The sequence below is a fragment of the Condylura cristata genome, unplaced genomic scaffold (assembly GCF_000260355.1).
Source record: "Condylura cristata isolate star-nosed mole 26May11 unplaced genomic scaffold, ConCri1.0 scaffold00010, whole genome shotgun sequence".
Classification (NCBI taxonomy): domain Eukaryota; kingdom Metazoa; phylum Chordata; class Mammalia; order Eulipotyphla; family Talpidae; genus Condylura; species Condylura cristata.
The window spans coordinates 18,748,698-18,773,355 of NW_004567111.1; the positions used below are offsets into that span (position 1 = coordinate 18,748,698).

The window sequence follows — 24,658 nt, forward strand, 5'->3', positions numbered from 1 at the left end:
CATAACTAGATAGCATTGCAATAATGATAGTACACAGCCAGCATTTACTTAGCACTTAATGTACTTTGACTGTTTTGTGCAAACCGTACACATCCTGAATCATTTCATTCCCACAGCACCTCATTGAAATAGGCCCTATTCTCCTTCCCATTTTATAGATGAAAAAGTTAACATTCATTGAGTCAAACGATTAACAGTAAGTGTAGGAACAAACAAGATAGTTAACATAAGAACCCTAGCTTTTAACCATCGTATTGTGCTGCCTGTTAGTCATAAAAATAGTTGGTATAGATAATACGAGGTTTTTTAATGTTGTGAGATTATATTGAATACGTGCAAAGGTTTCTTTCTTTCTTTTTTTTTCACTATCCTTGATACGTTCCAATAGAAGAATGTGAGCCCTGCCTTTTTTCTTTGGACTCCTGAGATTGCCGTTTGTAATCTCAGCACCATTTAAAAAATATTTCTCCTTTTTGGACATTAAATAGGAATCATCTTAAAAAGAAAGAATTCAGCTATTTGTTTTAATTGTTTAAAATAGCCTGTGAATGTTTATAAGATTATAAGATTAGGTTAATGGCCCTCTCTCCCTGCTGTTCTCAAATGTTATAGTTCCCTTTTTTTTTTTCCCCAGATGCTGGCCTAGAAGTCAAAGTAAAAGACCCTCCAAAAGGGATGATACCACCAGGAACTCAGCTTGTCAAACCAAAGACTGAACCTCAACCAAATAAGGTTAGCTTAGGAAGTCAGAACATGTATCAATCACATATCTGTTAATTTTCTTTACTGGTGCTTCAAGGAAGCCATCAATTACTTACCATTCACTTGGGTTCAGTATTTTATTCTAAATATCCCCAAATAAATTTGAAGAGTAATTAGTGGTAATTCCGATCATTTCTAAATTGTAGAGCGTATACTTTTGGCCTCTTTGTATTATGCTGCAGCAATTTATTGGTTTTATGTTCTTTCTGTTTGAAAATTGACAGTTAATAAAAAGCCTATGGAAATGAAGAGTGTCAAATTCTCAAGTGTAAAGTGCTCTATACTGTTACAAGAAAACTTAATTTCCTAGCTTCTAACAAGAAAAGCTAATTTCCTAACATCCTAAGAGCAACTATAAGATTTATGGTAAATTACTTTTTAAAAGGAAATGTTAGTAATAGAATTTGATCATTCCTCCCCAAAAGTAAAAATAAAGATGATCCTTTTTCCATTTTATTATGTCTTCAAAGTTTAGGAAGAAACTTTGAAATATTAAATTAGTAACTCCCTAATTTTTTTCTAATGCTTGTAAATTTCTATTATAAATAAACCATTGTTGCTTACCAAGGGAAGCCAAATACAAATAAATTTGGAAACTTTCTCAGAATTATAGTGTTGGCAAAATGATGTAATTTTATATCTTACTGCCTACAAGATCTCTATTTCATGACCTCCTTGTCTCACCATCTCTATCTTTCCTTTCTCAGGTTCGAAAATTCGTGGCCAAGGACAGTGCAGGGCTCCGTATCCGAAGTCACCCTTCCCTTCAGAGCGAACAGATAGGAATAGTGAAAGTCAATGGAACTATCACTTTTATTGATGAGGTAATTTATAAGAAAACGCTTGATAATAAATTTTAGAAGGACAGTGTTTGCATTGTGTGCCCAGTAAAGTTAGTTGGCTTTATGTTTTAAGTAGTTTGGGAAATAGTGGGAAAATTGATTTGCTGAATTCAATCTCAGACATTTTATTTTATTAATTAAAAAAAAATGACTGAAGTTATATATTTAACAAGTAAGTAACTCAGTCTATATAGTACTCATAACTTGTATAAATGCTCATTGAAAACAGTATAGTTTTTCTTGAATTTTTTTAAATGTTTCTAAATGTGTTTATTGTTTTTAGGCAAGTTTTTTTTTGTAATACAGTTACAAAACTTCTGATTATTAGAATCCAAATTGAGGGAAAGGAAGACACAGTTCTTTTGGAAAATATCTGATTATAATATTTAAATGTTTTGACTCTTGAGTGACATTGTTTTGATAATCTCACTCTGTGAATTACTAATTTGACATCCCTTCATGTTTTTTTCCCTGAAGGTTCTCTTATGCTTTGTGTCTACAGGAACTATATGCTTAACCTCTTTTTCCTACATTATTTGCCTACTCTGTTTTCTGCTGCCCTGATTAACCTCATAGACATTACAGGAGGGTATGGCTTGTTTCTGTTGCTTATTTCCCATAGATCCACAATGATGACGGTGTGTGGCTGAGGCTGAATGATGAGACAATTAAGAAGTATGTTCCTAATATGAATGGTTACACTGAAGCCTGGTGCCTCTCTTTTAATCAGCATCTTGGCAAGAGCCTTCTGGTCCCTGTTGACGTAAGTAAAAGGTGGTTTTAAAGGTGTTACAGGTTTACTCTGTCCTCATTACAGGACTTTCTTTAATTAAGGCTTTTCAGTTCTGAGGTAAACAACTAAATAACTTTTATTCTATAAGTGCTTTAATTGTTAAGGTTTTCCTTGTAATGAATGTAGAGTTTGGCAAAGTTAAGGTCCTTAATACTTACTACCATCCAGTATGGGCAAGAAACAGTAAATTAAAACAATGTCTACTGCATTTCTTTCAGAGAGGTAGCGAACGAGAGTTGTTCCATTTCCCCCACCACTGCAACCACTTTTATAGTCATACTACTTTCTGGAGTGGATTTTAAACCAGAAATTTATTAGCTCAGTATTTTACATACTTATTCAAAAACATTTATTATAAATGTATTTATCTTGGCTTTTTGTATTTTTTTTTCTGTGTTTTGTCTTAATTTTAAATCTTTTGTTTATAGCCTTTTATCACTATTTGTGTTCAAATAGATGACATTTTAGATTTATGGTTTTCTCATTGAAGCTATTATCAGAGAATTCCCTGAATCTCTCTGCTAAATGCAGAGTATTTTGAATTAGTTTTCACAAGATCTCTATATCATGAACTATGATAGTAACTGCATCTATTTTTGTAATTTAAGTAGGCAAGTATGATTTTTCTTTGTTTTCATCAACATAAATTTGTGTTCTTTATGATACTTCTAACAATACTGGTAAAAATTTTATTTTACAAAATAATAGTGTTTAAAACAGTCAAATTACTTAAATTTCCATATATAAAAACTTATGATATCAAACTACTCAGGGTTTATTTGTTTTTCTTCTTATAGTGTAGGCTAATACTCTTCAAATGGGGGGAGGTTAAGTAAGGATGAAAATTATGATACTTCTGTTTATATTTCAAGATGGCATTTCTTTTTGTTTTCTTTGTGCTTTATGAAAACATGTAGGGGATAAAATATCTATGTATTTTTTACTTAATATATATAAGATAAAGTTTTGAGAATATTGATGTTTACTTAGGTAAAATTTGTGTAAACTAACTAGAAAATCTCTAATTAAGATATAAAATCTTAAATAAACCGTAACTTTTTAACTTTACCTCACATTTCTACAGTTAAAAATGTAAAGGATTTTCTTCTAAAAAGAGTTACCTACTCTGGGAGAGAAATAATTTTCTGTTACACTAAATATTTCTAAGATATGATAATTGTTTTCTAAATCAGATAACTATAGCTATTTATCCTCAATTCTGTGTGATTTTTCAGGTTTCAAATTTCTAATCATTTTAGCCTTTTGTACATCTTAAGTTCCTATTAAGCACTATTTTCCATTATGCTAATCTTTATTACCTCCTTCCACTCCAAAATTTTTTTCCTAACTGCTGTGTTTGCTCATTTGAGGAGATGCTTTTGGAAGAGGAGGGTGATTCACACAGATAAACAGAGGTAAAAGGGAGACCAAGAAGTACTGTGTGTTAAGTTCTAAATTTTATGCTGAAATATTGGTATTTTTAGTACCATCCAAGATTCTATTTAATATAAATAACTCAGTATCTGGTATCATTAAGAAGTCTGAGGTTTTTCAGTATGGTATAAATGAGATACTACAGAATAAAGATGCCAAGGAAAGGAAAAAAGTTAAAGGTACAGTTAAGAAATCTAAAGACTGAAAAAAGGTGGAGAAAATAGAATCCACTTTCTATTTAAATAGTATTTCTTTAAAGGAGGAGAGGGAAACTATGATAGGAAGCTCGTTTTTAGGAAGAAAGAGAAGAAGAAAGTTTGAAAAGGTTGTGGAATACCATGATTCCATAAAATGGAAGGAAAGAAAGCCTACAGTTGAAATTGAAACAAATTAAAGAGCTTAGAAATACACAAATAATATTTGAGAAACAGAGAAACCTGATCAAAACTACTTGGTTTTCAAAGGTACCAGTAAGACCACTGGTAAGGTTTTCTCAGTAAGTTTTTAATGAGTACCTTACTCTATAGATCTAAACCTAGGGAAGAGAAAAATAGTGGTTCCGTCTCACCCTCTTAAGTAGCGAATGAATGCATGAATGTACATACACACGTACATTCATACATGCAATGTACATTCATACACACAGCTTCCTTTGTATCTCCTACTATATGTATTATTGAAAAAATACTTTATATTACTTTTTACTTCAGTCCCTGTGTGAATAAATTGGCTGTAAATAGGGCTGATAATTGTAAAAACCTACTCACTTTTAAAAAGTGAAAGCTGGAAGATTTGAAATAAAATTAAAAACTATCATAGCCAATACCCTAAATTTAAAAGAAGCAAAAGAATGCAAAAAATGCTTTAAACCATTTTTACAGCTACATCTTCAATCTGCTCTGGTTAAAACAATGTTGAATTCATGTCAGTGTTTATCTCTTACTTGAATCCTAACTGAAATAGTTAAAAAGTGTAAATAACTCAGTATCTGGTATCATTAAGAAGTCTGAGGTTTCAGATACTCTTTAAATATTTGACAAACTTTTGAAATGTTACCATAAGTAATTATGTTTAAAATAAATTTTAAAATCGGCCCTCCCTGGTGGCGCAGTGGGTTAAAGCACAGCATTGAGAAGTTAAAGCCACTTCCGCATGAGTTCGATCCCCGCCTGCCCCCGGAGGTGACCACATGGTGCAGCAGACCTCTCCTGGCCCACCCGCTGCTCCCCTCAGCAGTGTACTTTGATCATCTGCCTGTTCTGCTCCCCACTCTGTCTCTGGTGAATCCTATCATCCTCCACATCTCTGGCCTGTACCCCAGTTCTGTATGAATTAATAAATCTTTAAAAAAAAATTTTTTTAAAATCATTTTTGTTGCACTGTCTTATTTATTTACTTACATTGTAGGGCCCTCATTTTCATTGCGGATATGTCTTTCTGCTGTATTTTGGCCTCCTATGCCATAGTTCTATTTAAGCATCATCATATCACTAATAGTGGCATCCTAACATAGTTCAGAAGTGACTCTTTAACTGTTTTAGAATATTTATAGTAGTACTCTAGTGTGGAGGTTAAATAGCATTAAGCATTCATGTTTGACTTATTAAAATCAAGAGAAAGAATGGGTAAATAGGTAAATGCAGTCCACTTTTTTTGAGGCACTCATGATTCTTTTAGAACTTCTTCCCTCTTTGGAACATACCATATAATTTTATAGTTTAATGGCTTTATTTGTATTGCTTCATTTTCCTACAGTGTTTTCGCTTACACTTTTTTTTTCTCTAATTTTTCTAATATTTTCCTAGTTGGCCAGGCTCAAAAATTTGTTTTCTTTTCTGTAAATGTCTGTAATATAGTTAATTTATTAATTTTTCATTCAGAGTCTTTATTATGTATCAGATAGTAAATTGAAAAGTAGATAGATGTTGGGTGGAGAAGAGAGGTGGAAGATTCTCTTCAAATAAATCAAGTACAGTTCTTTCGGGATACACACTCTTAACATGATAGACATTCTGTATTCAAATAATTAAGTTGCTTGTGATAAGCTATAGAATGGCTTCAGTTAGACATTTGAAGGAGAGCTTAAAGAAAGATTGCCTGGAAAACTAAAGGAATTTCTAGAGATAATTAGATGCCTGTGCTATATTTGGGAACTGATCAATAGTTGATGTTAGTGAATCAAAAAACTGGGAATAGAAAACATGTAAGCACTGGGGAAATTAGGTTTCCCTATCACTCCTCAGGTAGTGCTTTACCTCTAAAAGTAGGAAAGGTTTTCTTTTTTCTCCAATTACTCATGTTTATTTTGTTTTTCTTGCTGTCAGCCTGTTTTTAGGTTCCTTAAGGATAAGGACTCATTTATGGATAATGTCTTACTCATATTTTTTCTTTAAAGAATAGCTATACATTTTGCCAATCCTAGGCTTTTAAGATTTATTGACTACTTAATTTTATTTCATCACCTTTGGTAACCATGCTGCTTTAAATAATTCCTGACACATAGATGCTCTTTACATTAATCTCTCATTTAGTTCTCAGTATGATCTTACAATAAGTATATTTTACTTTTCCAATGACAAGGTATTCTTCCAGTATCACAAGTAGAAAGTAGTAGAATGGTTCTAGAATCCCAACTGATGAGATTCCAGAGCCCATGCTTTTAAGCATTTCTACCTTAAATTGATAGACAAAGATATAGTTATAAAAGGATAATGTACATGTATTTATAAAAATGACATTAACTATCAACATTAAATAATAATATTCATAACATTACTATATTCATAACATTACTAGTTAAATGAGGATGAAGACAATGATAATATGTTGAGGATCAGTTTAAGAAAGTATACCTGATGAATGTTGATATTAAGTTAAATGCCTAAGTATTTGGAAACAGTAGAATGTTTTATACTCAAGAGATGCATGAATGAAAAATGAGGGAATCAATTATGCAAAGGACATGAAATACATTTGTTTGCCTAGAATAGCGCTTAATTTTTTTTTTTTTTTTTTGTAAAAAATGTTTACTTCTAGGATAGAGAGATCAGTGATCTGAAATTAGACCCAGTTCTTTGGATACTTTTTCAGTGGTTTTTCAACACTGTGAAGCAATTAGTGAAAAGAAGGCTTATATGAAGGAAAGTAGATGATGCATGAGGAGTATTTTAAGATACCTTTATAATGTTTGTGTCATATGAATTCTTAAAGAAGACTCTTGGTTCTCTGCATGTCTGCATGCATTTATACAAGCCACTGCATAATCACATAGGCTGATTTGTGTTACATATAGGAAGTATATTGATTTTTCTGAATTTGGGAGCTCTGAAACTTAGAAGAGATGAAAGTAAAATATCATTTGTTATTGACATATCCCAGGATAATTGGTTACATTAGGAAATGTTATGTGTATTTTACGTCCCATTTTGTCCTTCCAGGAATCCAAGTGACGCCCGAGAGCCATAACTTTAATATTACTCCAAATTTCTAAACTTTGTTTTATTAGTAAATTTGTGTGTATATGCCTGTATAACCTGTTACTTAGTTTTACTAAATATTAACTATTCGTTTAATACAACACTAGTAAAAGAGCTGTCCTTCACTGGTTTTATTGAAAGCTTCATTTCATATTTTAACTTGGTGTCTAAATTTCCTGAACAGAAGATTAAGAATTAAAATAACTAATTTTTTTATTTTTCCTAAATATTTTTATCTTTTTTGCTTTAAAAAAAATGACAGTTCTTAATTCTGTTTATCTAACACAATCACAGAATTACCATTTTCTTTGCTAAGCATCTGGCATGTTTGGCCATGTTTTCTTAAGCTTATTTGCTAATTTGGTCTCTTCACGACCTTGAAAGGTTATCAGCTTTAGAGTTGCTGTATGGTGCATACATGTTTAGTTAGACTTGCATTTCAATATGCTTCAATTTTTGAATTTCCTCGACAGAACTTTTATACTTTAAAAATAGTCTTTGAAGCATCCCTGGTGGCTCAGCGGGGTAAAAGCTCAGCACTGCAAGCTAGCCACAGCTGCTTCATTGAGAGTTTGATCCCTGGCCCCTAAGGTGACCCACATGGCGCAGCAGACCTCTCCTGTCTCACCTCCTGCTCCCCTCAGCACTGTACTTTGTCGATCTGCCTGTTCCGCTCCCCACTCTGTCTCTGGTGAATCCTCTCACTGCCTCTGCACTTCTGTCCTATTCCCCAGTTCTGTATGCATGAATAAATAAGTCTAAAAATAAAATAAAAATAGTCTTTGAAAATAAAATGATTTAAGTTACTATTGATATATATGTGTGTACACATACATATACATTAATTTACAAAATTGTATATGAAAGATAAATTATGTATTTTAATAGTGAGAAATTGAAATTTCAGAGAAATTAATATTTTCATGCATGTTTATGTCTTTAGGCTGACGGGCTAAATTGAGAGAAAAAGCTACCAAAGAATATTTTATTTTTGATGTCCGTTTTCCAGTTGGTACATTTTTGATATTTGATAAATGCAGTTTTATTAGGACACTGTATTTTGAAAATAATTGTATCATACTTAGTCCATACTAAGAATTTTAGACAATTGCAGAACAAAAGCAAGAAATATATAATTTGAATCCACATATAATTAGCATGTGCAGAATTTATATTGCTGGCAGTTTATTACTATAATTAGCAGTTTCATCACTCTACTGTATCATTGTACTTAATTCATATAGTTAGGCCACGGAGATTGCTAAATTGGCACGTGGAAATAAAAGAGCAATTAAATTGTTGATTACCTTATAACTCCATTATCATTAACTTCATCTGAATTACTTTCCATATTGTTTTTAAAACTAGAAAAGTTTATGCTATAAAAAAGAAAAATGCTAAAAAGAAAACACAGGATCATTATTTATGTTGAAAGGTCTGCACCATATATAGATTAACAGATAAGGACAACATTTCACCACAAAAATAGCATTTCAAAATGCTTTGCAACTTGTTTCCACTTTATCTAAAGAGATATATTTTCCATTCTACTTAAATGGGGAAAGAGATATTTTTGGTTTGTTTTATATTTATTTGTAGGCACACTAGAAGCTTTTTTTTTTTTTTTGACTTTGTATGTCTTATTTCTCAGTCAGTATATATGTACATGTATGGGTGTTAATTATGTACATCTGTCTACACACATTTATACATGAAGGAAACAGAACTAGAGATTAATTGTTTAGAATGGCTTATAATTAGTTGGGGATTCTTTGCTTTTTGTGTTGAAATCTTGGATGATGACAGCTTTTATTAACATTTTGATGTGATTTTTTTTTTTATTTTTAGTTCAAGATAACCATTTAATCACAGTATTTACATAAGCAGTAAAACTCAGTAACTGCTACTCAATGGAAAGATTTTTATTCCAAATTAGATAACTATAGAGTAATAGTTATGACATATCTAAATAAAATGTATATATCATATTTAAACTTTCACTGAAACATTTATGAACTTGTGTTTTCTGGAACCATCTTGTTGTGAATGGTGGTTCTTTAATGATAATTTTAGACTTTAACAAAGAGATTCTAGATATTCTGTGCATGTCCTTAACCTTGAGATGGGAAAAGCTAGGCTGGTTTTTAGTAAAACAAGCCTAGTAAATGATCGACAAAGCCTAGTAAAATGTTTGGATTTTATAGTTGTCTGTGTCATTTTCTTAACAGGCTTACTAAAAGCTTTCAATAGCATTTCCAGATACTTTTTTCCCCCAATGATAAAGGAAAGAAAAATTGAAAAATGATTATTTTTTTACTTTTTGATTTTTTCTTTAAAAAGTGTTACCCAGTTTATATTATACTACATGCCATTATTCAAAATAATAGTTGCTCTATCTATACAATCCATGTTATTCACATTTTCTTTGTAAAACAGGAGACTGTTTTCTGTCATAAAACAAATCTGGCTTTAGTTGAACAAATACGTCATCATTTAACAGAGTTTTACATTTCCTTCTTATATCAAATGTCTTAAGATTTTATAACTATGTGTGGCTATTAAATTTCGCAAATGGCATGACACACTATATCCATGGAGAGCTTTTGACAAAAGCATTTATCAGAATTTCATTGGTATGTGGTTTACTCAGGTGGCTTCAGTTTCCCTTTAGTAAAATGGATATTTCAGTGCTGTGCTACAGTACCGAACAATGTTGTTACTGTAAACTCATCTTCTGTAGATGATATCCTGTTCCCTTTCTTTGTTGATATTTTTCTTTCTTAAACTTTGTTGCTCAGACTATCTTTAATGCTAGCCAAGGAGTCAGGGACTTGGACGTATTTTCATGGACTTCCAAAGCTTTTTTCCTCCAGGTGAGTTACCTGTAAGGAACCAGTCATGCATTATTCAGCTTTTTCAGCATGTAAAGCAAATTTTACATTGTATCTTTTTAAGCCTGTGCTTAAGATCAGTAAAATTACCATAAAGTTTTATACAAAGTACTACAATTGAGTTTTCCCTGTAATTCTTTTCCCTCTTTTTCTGTCAAATAATGTATTGTTAGTTTAAGGTAACTTTCATGTTGACTGCAAATTTACGGCATTTAATTTTCTGACTAACCTATCTAACAATTCTGACTTTTTCAGAACTTGCATATATGGGTGGTAGAATCTTACTTAGCCCTATGGCTCTCCCAATTTTCCTGGCCTTTCCTAGTGAAATTTGATTGTTCCTTTGAGAATGGGGTAGGAAAGGAGGGAGAAAAAAACACTTCAGTTTACCCAATTTTATATATTGGTGTCGAGGTCCTAAATTACTGTTTTGAATAAAACACTTATTTTAGGATGCTTAAGAATGACAGGCACAGTTCTATGATTTTATGTTTATCAGCTCTTTTATTATACAAATTAGTATTAAAAAATTGTATAGACTTCATTTTTACCTGTAACTGTTCATAAATAGGAACAGTTTTAATAGAAATTGTCATAATTGCTTTTCAGTGAATCACTTGGAATTTTGTTTTTTTTCCAACACATCTCTCATTGTACCCTTACTAATCAAAAGTTGGAAATACTGTTCTAATTAAATTCTCAATCATTAAATACAAGAAAAATTATCTTACTAATCTATTAGTATGTTTTTGTTTCTTAATGCCCTATGATGTAACCTTTTAAAAAATCCACTGTAAATAAGAATGAGACTTGTTCTTTTAACTTTGAAATAGTGGGATAGGCTTACTAAAATTGATTATTTACAATTAGACACTCCTAAATGTTTACTGAAAACCTGTAGAGATAGTAGCACTATTTAAAGTTTTGACTTATCTTACTGTGCCTTCATTTTGCTTTCTTTGCATACATGAAGTTGTGCATATATGTAAGATTTTACAGTGATACATGCCTGGATATGTAAAATGCATATTTTAACTTTGTTTTAACTATAAATCCAGTCTCAGTACTTCAGTTATTTAAAATTCTCCTTTCCATTAGATTGCCAATAAATAGCTAAGGATTGTTGGGTAAAATGGTATGATGAATATAATAAATGTATTAAAATTAGTCCACAATCTATATTTGTATAAGTAAAATTGATGATGATTCATTAGCACAATGAAATAGATAACATATTATTTGAAATTTAATGGTGGGCTTAGAATTTTACCTGACCAAAATATATTGAGACTGCAAAGTTGCATGTATTTTTTTTTCTAATCTCAGTATTTTTAATTTTCTCTTACTAAATGGACATGTAGCCAACTCATATTACAAGGCAACTTATAGGGTAGAACTACTCAGTATTATTTTATCTTATATAATAATCTGTTAACGAACTTTTTTCATGTTTATTCTCTATATGACATTATCAATATATTAATTTTAACTGAATATTTGAATGTGTCCCATTATGGTCATCTTTTACTCTGAATTCAAAACAGTTTTAAGTCTGTATTACTATACTTCTGCACAGTTTAAATGTTTTAAGAAATAATGAGAATGGAAGAACTTGTGTGGAACTTAAATTTTAGTTGATCAGAACTGCAAATATGAGACGATTGTTTCAGCTTTTCATAGCATTCATGTGGGAGACAATTCCATCACAGAATTAATCAGTAGAAAATTTAGGCTTTGTTCTTTTCTTTTCATGTTAGAAGTAGCATATCCAAATGCTTTACAATTCCTTAAAAATGTATCATTAATGTTAGTCTCTTGTTATCCTTTTCTCTTAATAGCATGAATATTTTACTTTTAGTAATGACCAAGCAAATCTAGCGAGTCATTTTTATTTGTACTATATTAAGAAAGTGTGAATTGTTAAAATCTCAGAATTCTTATTTCAGTGATAACTAATAAGTATTAAGTTATAACTACATTTTATGCATATTTTCTCATTATTTATAGATGTCGCTAGAATTTTCTCATCTATTTTCTGATTATAAATAATTACAGTCAAAAAGTGAAAGGAAATGAAGACATACACTTTGTAATACAACATTAATACATTTAATATAACATGTACAACAACATACAAAAAGATAATAATGATTAAAAACTGTTCACTTATGGTTCACAGTAAATTATTTTTGTTACTTCTGTTAATTATTTCTTTGGAAGCTAAAAGTAAAATGAAATACTACTTGTATTTAAAAAAACCTAGAAATTCAATTTCTTTTGCTATATTTGCTTCTTTTCAACTTTCAGTATTGTTTGCAGTGAAAAATCAAGAGATTATTTAATAGTGGTATTGACTGATTCTTCAGTTATCTTTCAATATGTATTCTCTTTCTAAATTGATTGTATTATAGAGTTACTGTAAACTAATAGTAGGAGGATCTTGAATGTGATAGTAGATTGTATTTTGTTTATTTTTTTTTCCTATTCAAATTTTCAGGAACCTAAAACTAATACTGATGACTTTTTCAAAGACATAAACTCATGCTGCCCGCAGGAAGCAACAATGCAAGAGCAAGACATGCCGTTCTTGCGAGGAGGGCCAGGCATGTACAAGGTAGTGAAGACGGGACCTTCCGGTCACAACATCCGAAGCTGCCCTAACCTTAGAGGTATCCCAATTGGAATGTTAGTTCTGGGAAACAAAGTCAAAGCAGTGGGAGAGGTATGGATTCTTGTAGCTTCATGACTTCTAAGATACTCATTTTTAACATAATACAATCAAAGCATCTTTCTTCCAACGGTTGCCATTTCCATCCCAGGTTTTTAAATGTTAATGTTCTTAATCTTTATTTGTATTGAATATACTAACAAAATTTTTCTGTGCTTTTTTTTTTTCTAATAGATTATTCTGATAATTATCCTTGTGAAACAATTAATATTGACACAATGACTTGTGTATTGAAGTGTTTGGTATTCGCATATATTTTCTCATTATTACAAATGTGCTATGCTATGTGAATTGATAATACTTGAAACTACTTGCTATGACTTGTTTTGGACTTGTGATAAATATAAAGGGTTTCATTTCTTTGTTCCCATTCATGTGCTTCACTGAAGTCCTGAGCAACTAAAATTACATTTTAGTCAACTGTGGCATTTGCCTCAGCTAATGAGCTTGAAGATGTAGTGTGTCATGCTATTTCTCAGTGTCAGGGGCATTTTCAGTTTGGTTTATAGAGACTAGCATATTCAGTAGTAGAGAATATGCTGTGTTAGAGCATTTTAGGGACAACAAAAATTTAAAGAACCACATGTTTTTGATTAACAATTACAAGTGCTTAAGGATTATCCATGTGTCTTAACAGTTATACAGAATTTGTTATATGTTTCTCTTACCTCAGGCTGTGGTCTTAATTTCAGAAACTAATTTCATAGTAGAAATTTATTGGAATGATTATACTATTCAAACACTTAAACTTTTTGCTGGTTTTCAACCTGAGTGCCCTGAAAGAATCAAGCCAATCAATCATGCTTTTTTGTTATATACTAGGTAACCAATTCTGAAGGTACATGGGTGCAGCTGGATAAGAACAGCATGGTAGAGTTCTGTGAGAGTGATGAAGGAGAGGCATGGTCCTTAGCTAGAGACAGAGGCGGAAACCAGTACCTCCGACATGAAGATGGCAAGTTGGCTTAAATTTGTGATTTATTCCAAATAAGTTTTGAAATGCAGCATAACGTATATTTCTTCTATCTTAAAGAACTTTATTATGTGTTTATATTTTTTTAAGTAAAAGCAAAACTAAGGGTTAAAAGTCTTATAGTTGAAAAAAAAAGTCTTATAGTTGTTAAAATTCATGAAATACATGAGTTTTTTTTTAAATGAATAAACTTAAAAGGAGGGATGTAAATCATGAATCTATCTTTGTAAAACATGTTATTTCACTAATATAAACTGCTATTACTCAGTCCTCTGTGTCAGCCAATGCCTGAACATTTTACCCTTTCTACCACTAAGTATAAATTCAGTTTTCAAAGTGTTAGTCACAACTATTCTCCCAGGCAATTTTATTGTACTGAATTTTATCTTAAGAAATAAGCATTAAGGCCCTCCCTGGTGGCGCAGTGGGTTAAAGCACAGCACTAAGCTTAAGCCACTTCCGCATGAGGTCAATCCCCGCCTGCCCCGGAGGTGACCACATGGCGTGGCAGACCTCTCCTTACTGCCCGCTGCTCCCCTCAGCAGTGTACTTCGTCGATCTGTCTGTTCTGCACCCCACTCTGTCCTTGGTGAATCCGCATCTCTGACCTGTACCCCAGTTCTGTATGAATAAATAAATCTTTAAAAAAAAAAAAGAAATAAGCATTAAGTACATGTGTAGTTTTGGTCAGGCGGAGAGGTTTCCAATTTTGTTGTAAGAATTCCTGCTTTAAACTTTATCTCTTTCAAAACTAACCTTATTTAATGAAAGATTTTCCTTTTTGTGTCCTCCCTCTTTTCATTCTCCTGCTGACAAAAGTCTGTTCTTTCAAGTTTAGGCCATGTCATCAGTTAGGGTAAACTTTGACTGCTTCTGAGAGAATTAAGAATTCCCTCAATGTTCCTAAAGAACCACTAGAACAAACTGTTACTATCCTAGAGTTAGTGTTTTTTTTCTTCATACCCATATTGTGAGACCCTTGTGAATAAGCACAGGGTTTTTAATTTTTGTATTCCTACTTCTACCAGTTTTGATGCATTCCACTTGCTGACTAAATTTTATAAATACAAGTTGAGTCACAAAAACATTAGGACATCTTATTGGGTGGATAAGTGAGAAACATAGACTTTTCTGACCAATCACAAAATTTGCAGGATAAGATGTTTCTTTATTCCAGAAGAGAATGAATGAATGAATAAAACAAACAAACATTACTTCTTTAATCCAGAAGAGAATAAACTGAAAACACTCTTGTCCAAGTGTTTTTACTCTACATAAAATGATTTTAAGACTTTCATGAATAACAGAGCGTATTTAGATAGGTTAAATATTCTATATTAAACACGTCCCTTCCTCCTACAGACACTTGAGATACATTCATTTCTTCAGGTAAAGAAACTAAAGCTCATACATATAAAATGATTTGTCTATTGGTTATGCAATTAGCCATATATAGCAGACATAGGACTTCATCCAGAATCTTCATTCATATTTCAAATGCTGTGCTCAGCACTATACCACACTATATCAGTAGTCCACTGAACATAATTTGAGAAGCTACTTCTTTCCTTTCTTATCTTTACAGACAAACTTCTTAGGCATAGATGATGTGATATAAAGTAATGGTCTGAAATATAGAACAGTTGTCAGGTCTTGGGAAAAAAGGCTTCATTTGTGTATATAAGTATTTTATAAAATCACCTTTCCATTTTAGCATGCTTAACTACATGTTATAATATTATTGCATATTATAAATTGTTAAATATCTTCAGTGTATGGAAATATTTAAATAAAACAGAATACCTAATGTGAGATCAACTTTATATAAAATATAGTTAAATAATGTGAGAATGGTTTAGGTGACACTCAGAGGACCTTCCTGGTTTAATTTAACTGGCAGTGTGGCATGATATATAAAAATGCACTCAGAAGTGGACTGACAAGGTACAAATGTATAAACTCTTATCAGTTGTGTGATCTTAGCCAGGTTACCTAACTCCAGGTGCCACAGTTTTCTAACTTAACAAATGTGCATACTTTAGAATTTTAATATGAAAGTTAACTGCACATATAACATAAAGCTAGCAGATGATAAGGTTAGCTATTAAAATATACTTAGAAGTTTTAATATACTTAGAAGGTAAAAGGCTAGTTTTAGATAAAATACATTTTAAATTAAATTAGGATTCCCTTTCTGCTGAGATATCTATTTACGACTAAAAGAGATGCAAGAGAAGTTTACATTCCTCTTTGTAATCATTTAATAATTCTTACTTTGCTCTCTTGATATATGTACTTGATCATAAGTGAATTATAATACGTTAACATTAAAAACAGTGATAGTATAGAAAGATGATAAGAAGTTAATGCTCAAAAATTATTTAGTAGACAATGTGGTCCCAAATATTTTGCACATTGGTATTAATATGTAACCGTATTTAATATGGAAGTAAGAGAATTGGTAAATTTATTTATATGAAGTATAGTTGCAAATTAAACACAAGCTTCTTTGTATAATATATTGCTTTCTGATATCTGTACACAAAGCTAGTATACAGCTATTGCTGTAGTCAAAAGAGATTACACTTGCTAGACCATTCTAAGTCTAGAGGTGAGAATGTTCACTATACAACTACTGTTCTCGGTATTTTTTGTAAGAAATAATCCATTGCAGAAGTATTTCACAGTGAGGAGTATTGCCTAAGAAAAGTGCTAGGTAGGACTGGTTTCTTGAAATATATCTACAAATGCTGGTACTGGAATAGACCATACATTACCATTGGACAGCAAAATTCTAACATAAGTAGGAAGAAAACACCACATTCTTTTAGTATCCATATCTCTCCAGTGGATATTGATCTTTTAAAATATATTTAAAACTTTTCATTATTTCTGTTATTTTAATGGAGTAAATATTTTCTCTCATTATCTTTATGTGGTGGATATTTTGTCTTTTATTTACCTAGAATTAATATGATTTTATAATTATGGTACTAATGTTTTTAGTATAATCAGATAGAATATTGAACCTCTTGATTGTTAATATGAGATAAACTTAGTTTATCTGTTTCAGCGTTGCAATTTTGCAGTTTGTAAGCTGGGTATATAATATTTGCCAATTCTGTCTTGAAAAGAGGATACTGACACATTTGTTTGAATTCAGGATGTGTTACTAGCTCTGTATTACATTCTTTCATTGAGGGAAACTATCCTTATTTAGTAAGGATAAGGATATGGAAAAAGTAAGTTTAAAAGTTGAATTTTCCTCATAGGAAAATTTTTTTAAATAAATTTAAAAAGAAGTTAACTTGAAATATTTTACAAGTGAAAATTCTTTTTGATACTTACAATTTTGTAAGCTTTTTCCTATTTTGAGTACTGATGTACCAAATATTTTGTTTTCTGGCTTGTAAAATACCCATTTTAATTTTTTAAAATGTCAGTATGTAAATTTGTACAAATATAACAATTCCTGAATTACATTCAGTGATATGTAAAAGTAAATTGGCTCTAAAATAGCATATCTCTCATTTCTAAATTTCACTCTAGATTTTGATCAGCAAGAGAAAGGTTTTATATATCATTGTCAAGATGAATTAATTGGTTTTTAGACTTGTCAAATCTAAAATGTGAGGTTAATTTTTAATATAACTATCATAAACTCTTCCTTGCTGTTTTCTCTCTTCTCTGAATAGGAACTAAAACATGAGAAATTAATTTTATAGTTGTGTCTTTTATTATAGAACAAGTTCTTCTGGATCAAAATTCTCAAACTCCACCTCCAAGCCCTTTCTCAGTACAAGCTTTTAATAAAGGGGCTAGTTGCAGTGCCCAAGGATTTGATTATGGACTTGGAAATAATAAAGGTAGGTGTTTAAAAGCAAGTCTTTTACTTATCTTGCTTTAATTTTTTTTTATCTCCTCTATACATTTTTTTCTTATTTACCCTCAAAGTTTTAAGTTAGTTTTTTCCCTTGGAAACTGGTACTCAGAATGTTGTAGCATGTGTTTATAAGCATTCTTGCTTATTTTTTCCAATTTTAAAGCCATTCACTTTAAACACATCATAAAAACTGTCACCATATCTACTAAGAGAATTATATTTTTAATAACCCACTTATTGAAAGTAATGTTAATGAGCAACAAAGGACTTTCCGAAACAACCGTTTAAACTCAGATTACTATCAATTTTACTTTCAAGTAATATTGTACCAATAAATTTTAATAAAAATGTGTGACATTTAATATCTATCTTAGCTGCTGTAGTTGTCTTAGAATTATATGAAATATATTTAGGTTTGGTATGTATAATGACATCAGAAAGTTAAAAAAAAAGGATTATAAAGTTCCTATACCATATGAATTTAAAATGTACACTGGCTGCATTAATAAAAAAGATCAACATAATGCACAGTCTAATCAGTAGTTATTTTGAAATAATTTATACCTGCTTGCATTTCTGTGTACACTCACACACCTCTGTGTTCTTCCTATGTAGTGATCCCGATTTCTTCAAAGCAGCCATATTATCAGCAGGTAACATACAGTTGAATGACAGCTAGGAGGGATAAGATAGCCTAATGGAAATAATTCTCAGGATTCAATTTCAAAGAATAAATACAGTGTCATTATGCAAGTGAAATAATAAAATATTCAACAAAATGCAAAATTATGTCACTTGTGTGGGAAATATTTCATTTAAAATAAAGTTACTTTCTATTGGGTACCTTTAGTAATTTGCACAAATTGTTTTTATAAATGCCTAATGCCTAGCCCCAAGATTTCTTTTGGCTTTTCATGCCTTTTTTTTTTTTTTTTTTTTTAGAAGACGGCATACGAGATGTCGAGCAGTGACTGGAGTTCAGACGTGTGCTCTTCCGATCTGGGGTTTCACACTTCCTCTCAAAATCCTTGTTTTGGTTTTTTTTTTTTTTTTTTTTGGTTTATTCTGCAGGCTTAGTTAGATACTGCTTGCTTGCTCATTTCTGATAGCTCAAATTTCATTAATTTATACTAAAGGCTAAATCTTCATTCTTACATAGGGTAATTGCTTGGTAGTGTTTTCTTCACATGTCTTTCTTTCTGCTATTGGCAATCCTTAAATTAAAACCTGTGTTTACTTACCCATAACATACTTTGGTACTATTCTCTTTTAAAGCCATGTTTAATTGAGATTGTATGCTTCAGTCTCTAAAATGTCTAAATGGTACTGATGGCCATCACAATAAATCAGTTGTAAAATATACTTTATTAAAACACCATAGAAATAAAAATCAGCTTTCAAGAGACACAGACATTACTGAGAACAATTTGTTTTTAAATACCAATAGCAAAGTACTCTTAAAAGTGTGATTGGGGCTCTCCTTGGTGATGCAACAGATTAAAGTGTAGCACTATGAAGCTATCAGTAGCCACTGCAGCACGAATTCTAATCCCTGCCAGGGAGCTGACCCACATGGTGCAGCAAACCTCTCCTGTCTCTCCAGCTGCTCTTCTCAGCAGTGTATTTCAGTCATTCCACCTGTTCTGTACCCCCTCTGTCTCTGGTGAATCCTCTCATCACTTGTACCTCTAGCCTGAACCTCAGTTCTTATATGCATAAATAAATAAATATTTTAAAAATTAAATAAAAGTGTGATTGTGCTAATACTATCTTAAAAGTATGATTGTACTAATATTATTTTAAACTATTTTGTACCTGTTAATAGACTTCTAAAATACTTAGATGGAATATACAAATACTACGAAACTAAAATTTGATTAAGTCCATCTTAAGCATTAATTCCTACTTTTAATTCTTTATACTGTCCAACATTAAGAAATCATTTTTGGGGGGTGGAGCCTCTCCTGTGGCTGGAGGTTGTCTCAGCATTATCAGCTCTACAGCCTGATTTCCATCCCCAGCTAGACCTTTCGTGTTTGGCCTGCTGCTCTCTTAGCGGTATTTTTCAGTGGATCCGCCTGTTCTGCTCCCTACTCTATCTCTGATAAATCCTCCCACCCACCCCCAAGTACTTGTGGCCCCCACCTCAGTTCTTCGACAATAAATAAATGAAGATGATATTTTAAAATATTATTTTTTGGAAAATGCCTTTTTCTTCCTTAAAAACATTTTTTTTTTTAGATTGATTTATGTATGCATACAAGCCCTGAGGTACAGGTGGTCAGAGGATTCACCACAGAGTGGGGAACAAAACAGTTGGATTGCCTGAAATACAGACTGCTGAGGGGAGCAGTAGGTTAGACAGGAGAGGTCTACTGTGCCATATGGGTCAGCTCCCTGGCAGGGGATGGGACTCATGTTGCAGTGTCTGCTGATAGCTTCATAGTGCTGAGACTTACCCCTTGTGCTTCCAGGGAGGCCCCTCCTTAAAGCAATTTTATAAAATTGTTAATCACTTAGAATCCTTTCTATAATCTATGACATTAATGTTTAAGTAAAGATTTTTAAGTTTGTGTATATAATTCTTTTCATAAAATAGCTATTTTGGTGCTTCATTTGAGATTTTCAATTATAAGACCTGGTTATATTTAAGGAATAAAGCTGGAAGAGTACTATTTTCCAGTTTCTGCATTAATTTGTATATTTTGTCTCCTTTCTTCTTTCAGCATGCATTTATGCTATTTAATAAAGACCTACTCTCCATCTAATAATAGTTTCATTAAAAAAACATTTTTATTAAAGTTCTTTGTATTTAAAGTGCTGGAATTCATATTGTAGACACTTTCCAATTAATATCACTCATGTTCTTATTTATATTATAGATCTTACAGATATTTATATAACCTAGTCATACAAAAGTCTGAAAAATAGTAATTTATACTTACAATGTCAATGTTACTAAGTTAAAACATACACTTTGTCTTATTTAAATTCTAAATTAAAAAAAAAAAATCCTGCTCATATTATAAAGTATTCTGTAGATGAGGCAGAGTGATTTAGTTATTGTAGATGTCATCATTTTCTTAAATGAGCTTCATTTAAACTTGTATGGTATTGAATCAACTTATAGATTCTTCATAGGCTCTATATTCTCCCATGCTGCTGCTAGATATTGCTTATGAATTTAAATGGATTTGATTTTGAGGTGGGCTATAATCTTAAGATTTGGTTTGGTGCTTCCTTATTAAAAAACATGTAAAACGTGGTCCCTAGTTTTGAGGATAATAATCACCAACTTCCATGAATATTGAATTAGAATAGTTTTACTTAGTGTTTAACTTTATTGGAATGTCATAAAGCACCATTTACTTTGCCGTTTTGGATGTTAAGAAATTACAAGTTGTAGTTTTAACTGTTTTGCCCACTGCAGGTGACCAACTGAGTGCCATATTGAATTCCATTCAGTCACGGCCCAATCTCCCAGCTCCTTCCATCTTTGATCAAGCTGCAAAACCTCCCTCTTCCCTAGTCCACAGCCCATTTGTGTTCGGACAGCCCCTTTCCTTCCAGCAGCCTCAGCTTCAGAGTAAGTCTGTCAGCCTTACCTGCCTCATTAAGCCATTTCTGAAGCTTTGTTCTGAGTTGTTTATCAGTTATTTATTTATCAACTCACCTGACTGGTTATATTTACTGAGGATGTTATCCCTTCCCACATTTTTGAAACATTTAAGAAAATTCTGAGGTCAGATGATCTGCAGCTAAGACATGTTTTTTTTTCCTACTTTTAAGTGTAGTTATTCAAATAAGACTTATTATACATTCTAATTACAGTATAAACAAATACACACTATAAACATGTTAAGAAAAATATCTGATTAAAATTTTATGACATCTTGAGTATTATAGTTATAAGGATAACTTCATTACTTTGCTTTGGAATTTTGTTACTTAATGCCCCAAGAGAATAAACCTTTTTCACTTTATCAGTTGTAGGCAAGAGATTGCAATGGGCAGGTTGATTGGTTTCTTTCAGTAAGGGTGGTATTCATGAGAAATATAGCAACTTAAGTCTCCATTTTTTCTTAAATTGTTTCTTTACATTTGGTTGATACTTGTTCTTAATACATTAAACTCATCCATCACTTGATTCCAGTTCTGCCTTCCAGGGTCACTGTAACCCTATATCCATCATAGCAGTTTTGATATGAAAAAATAGACCAAAACAAATTACAATTAATACTTTTTTTTTTTCTTAATAACCTCCTGAGTCTTCTATATACACTTCTTCAAAATTCCTTCAGTAGGATAGCAAAATGCTCTTTCTGACATTTACTTTACATGCTGGCTACCTGAACTACCTGAAACATAATCACATTGACTGAAATGACATAATTCATGAAAATCTCAGCACTCATAACCCATTGTTTGAAATCAAGTGAGTGATCTCTTTGCCTCTAGTAAAAAAAAAAAAAAAAAAAAAACATTTTTAGGTCTATCTACGTTATTTTTAATACAAAAATTTCGGATAACCATTAATAGGATTGCATAAGAGAGAGCCATCTCATTTAGTTTTTATTAGGTACAGGATAGTTAGAAAATAATGTTTTTCATTATGATGTCTATGTAAGTTAAATACGCAAATTATGAACTTTTTAAGGATTGTATCATGCATTAGGCAAGTTTAATAAATTAGTTTGGAAATATAAGTAGTACCATTTTTAGCTAATATCAGAGATGACATGATACTTACTAGAATATTCTTAAAATAAGAATTTCATGGGCATAAAAATAGTTTTTCCTTTCTTGATAAGCATTAGAGGAAGCTGAAATAGAAGTGTAGACTTAACTTACTTATTATTTTGAGCAACTGATATATCCAAGTTACAGGAAAATTTAAAATGTAAAAGCAAAGTGAGGGAAAGGAAAAATAATAACCATTAGGCAGAAAATTCAGATATGAAATTTTATAAAGGAAATTACCCTGATAATTTCAGAGTAGACAAGAAGACTAAGAAATAAAAATAAGAATCTTTTTGTTCTGCTTAAAAATTTAATGTGGATAATATATTTAGAAATAAAAAGACCATAATAAAACCAAATATGTCTCTTTCAACAGATACAGGTTTCAAATTGAGACTGTGTCCATATAATTGTATGCATATTTAAAGTGCCTTTTCACTTCCTTTACCACCACATTGGAGCAAATTTGAATTTGTGACCTAATAATGTCTCCATTACTGATTTTCAAATCATTTAGTTACATGGGCTCCAACATTAAGAAATCACTTAGATCTTTTTATAAACCTTATTCTCAGCAGTGTATCACTGGAGTTTGACTTCCAAATTCCAGAAACCATAAGTCTGACTTTAGCTTAATTAAAAATGGTATAGAATCTAAAAGTCATTTTTATAGTTTGGAAATAAATTGGAATTGTTTTCATCATATCCTATTAGCAAAATTGAAAGTGACAGAGTGCAGTTGTTAAGACTACCTGAGTAAGGTGTTTATTCTAGAACTTCACAACCATCTAGCCCAGCAACATTTCGCCTACTGTAGAAGACTTATAGGGGATTTCCTTTACCATTGGGATGAGAGTAAAATGAGAATCACTTTTATCTTATATTCTTGTGATTTTCCTTATACTGATATTCAACCATTTTGTACTAAACACTATATTTAAGTACTTTTATACATCTGTATTTGAGATAGTGTCTTCATTTTTACAGATAGGAAGCAGAGGTTAGAGAAGATAAATGACTTGCCATAGAAACCTCTATAGTAATATGATAGAGCCAGAAAGTAAGATCAGTTCTATTGACTACAAAGGCCATGTTTTTCAATATTCAGCTTTACTGCTGATAGATAATGCAAAATCTGTTCCTAAGTATCTGTTTCTTAAGCTTCTGTTTATATTTAGTTCTAACAACTAGGGTATTATTAGTTGTGTTTGGAATAGTTATTTTTATAGTTTATAAGCATGAGAAAAAGAGGAGTGTGTATATAGACCTTTCCTTTAATGTTATGAAATTTTTATTTGAAAATCATGTAGTTTTTAGAAGTAGAATAGTAAGAGTTTGAGCAATAAGGTTCCAAAGGGCTAAGGTGGAGAACATTCATTATTTAATAAAATAACATATTTAGCTTTCTTTTTATTATTATTATTTGATTTATAATTATTTTATTGCATTATTAACAGACACATTGGAATTACACCATGAATTTATTCATATATACATTTTTAATAAAAATGAATGATTAAAACGTTCTCATGATTTTATAATTAAATTTCAAAAGCAATTTTTATGTTTTTTAACATAAAAGTGCCATGCCACTTTTGTTGTTCTCTGAAGCCGCTGCTCTGTAGTATACCTCCCTACTCAGGCTTAGAAAACTCAGTGTTTATCCTTTTATTGTTTTTTGTTAGGACTATATTGTGGTATTACCAATATATAAGAAAATGCTTACTTTGTGTATGCATTTGATGAGTGTGCATACGCCTGTGTTATAACCACCCCATCAAACTTACTTTTTAAATCAGACCTTTATCCTTGTTACTTGGGGTTCTCTTCCCTTTCACCCTTCTTTCAGTTTTTTTTTTAAGAAGTATATCATGTGATAGTAAAATTAATTTCTGGTGTTCAAGGGATTCAGAGCCATACAGTTCTTATTTAGAGCTGATAAATTCTGTGACTTGTCCAATGTCTTGGCAAATCTAGGACTTTAATAAAAGGGACTCTCAACTTATTTGTAGTGACTGACTTCTCTGATGTAAAGTTACCACTTTTTCCCTTGCAACTTATAGACAATTTGTAGAAAACCAGATTTACTATTTTTGAGAGCATACATAGCTCTCTCTTGTATCAAGTTACTGTTTA

At 31.4% G+C, this 24,658-nt stretch overlaps 1 protein-coding gene across 5 annotated transcripts in view; it reads left to right on the top strand.

Annotated features, from left to right (window-relative positions):
- MYCBP2 (MYC binding protein 2, E3 ubiquitin protein ligase) overlaps positions 1-24,658 on the top strand; it is a 190,414-nt gene that overhangs the window by 118,695 nt on the left and 47,061 nt on the right. For 3 of the 5 annotated variants that reach the window (XM_012723218.1, XM_012723216.1, XM_012723217.1), the window contains 8 exons: positions 635-732; positions 1,470-1,586; positions 2,227-2,367; positions 10,106-10,180; positions 12,696-12,920; positions 13,749-13,881; positions 17,643-17,765; positions 21,213-21,368. In XM_012723218.1, coding sequence (XP_012578672.1) covers positions 635-732; positions 1,470-1,586; positions 2,227-2,367; positions 10,106-10,180; positions 12,696-12,920; positions 13,749-13,881; positions 17,643-17,765; positions 21,213-21,368 — 1,068 coding nt within the window. The remainder of the gene's footprint in view (positions 1-634; positions 733-1,469; positions 1,587-2,226; positions 2,368-10,105; positions 10,181-12,695; positions 12,921-13,748; positions 13,882-17,642; positions 17,766-21,212; positions 21,369-24,658) is intronic. The other 2 variants (XM_012723219.1, XM_012723220.1) reach the window with 1 other exon arrangement.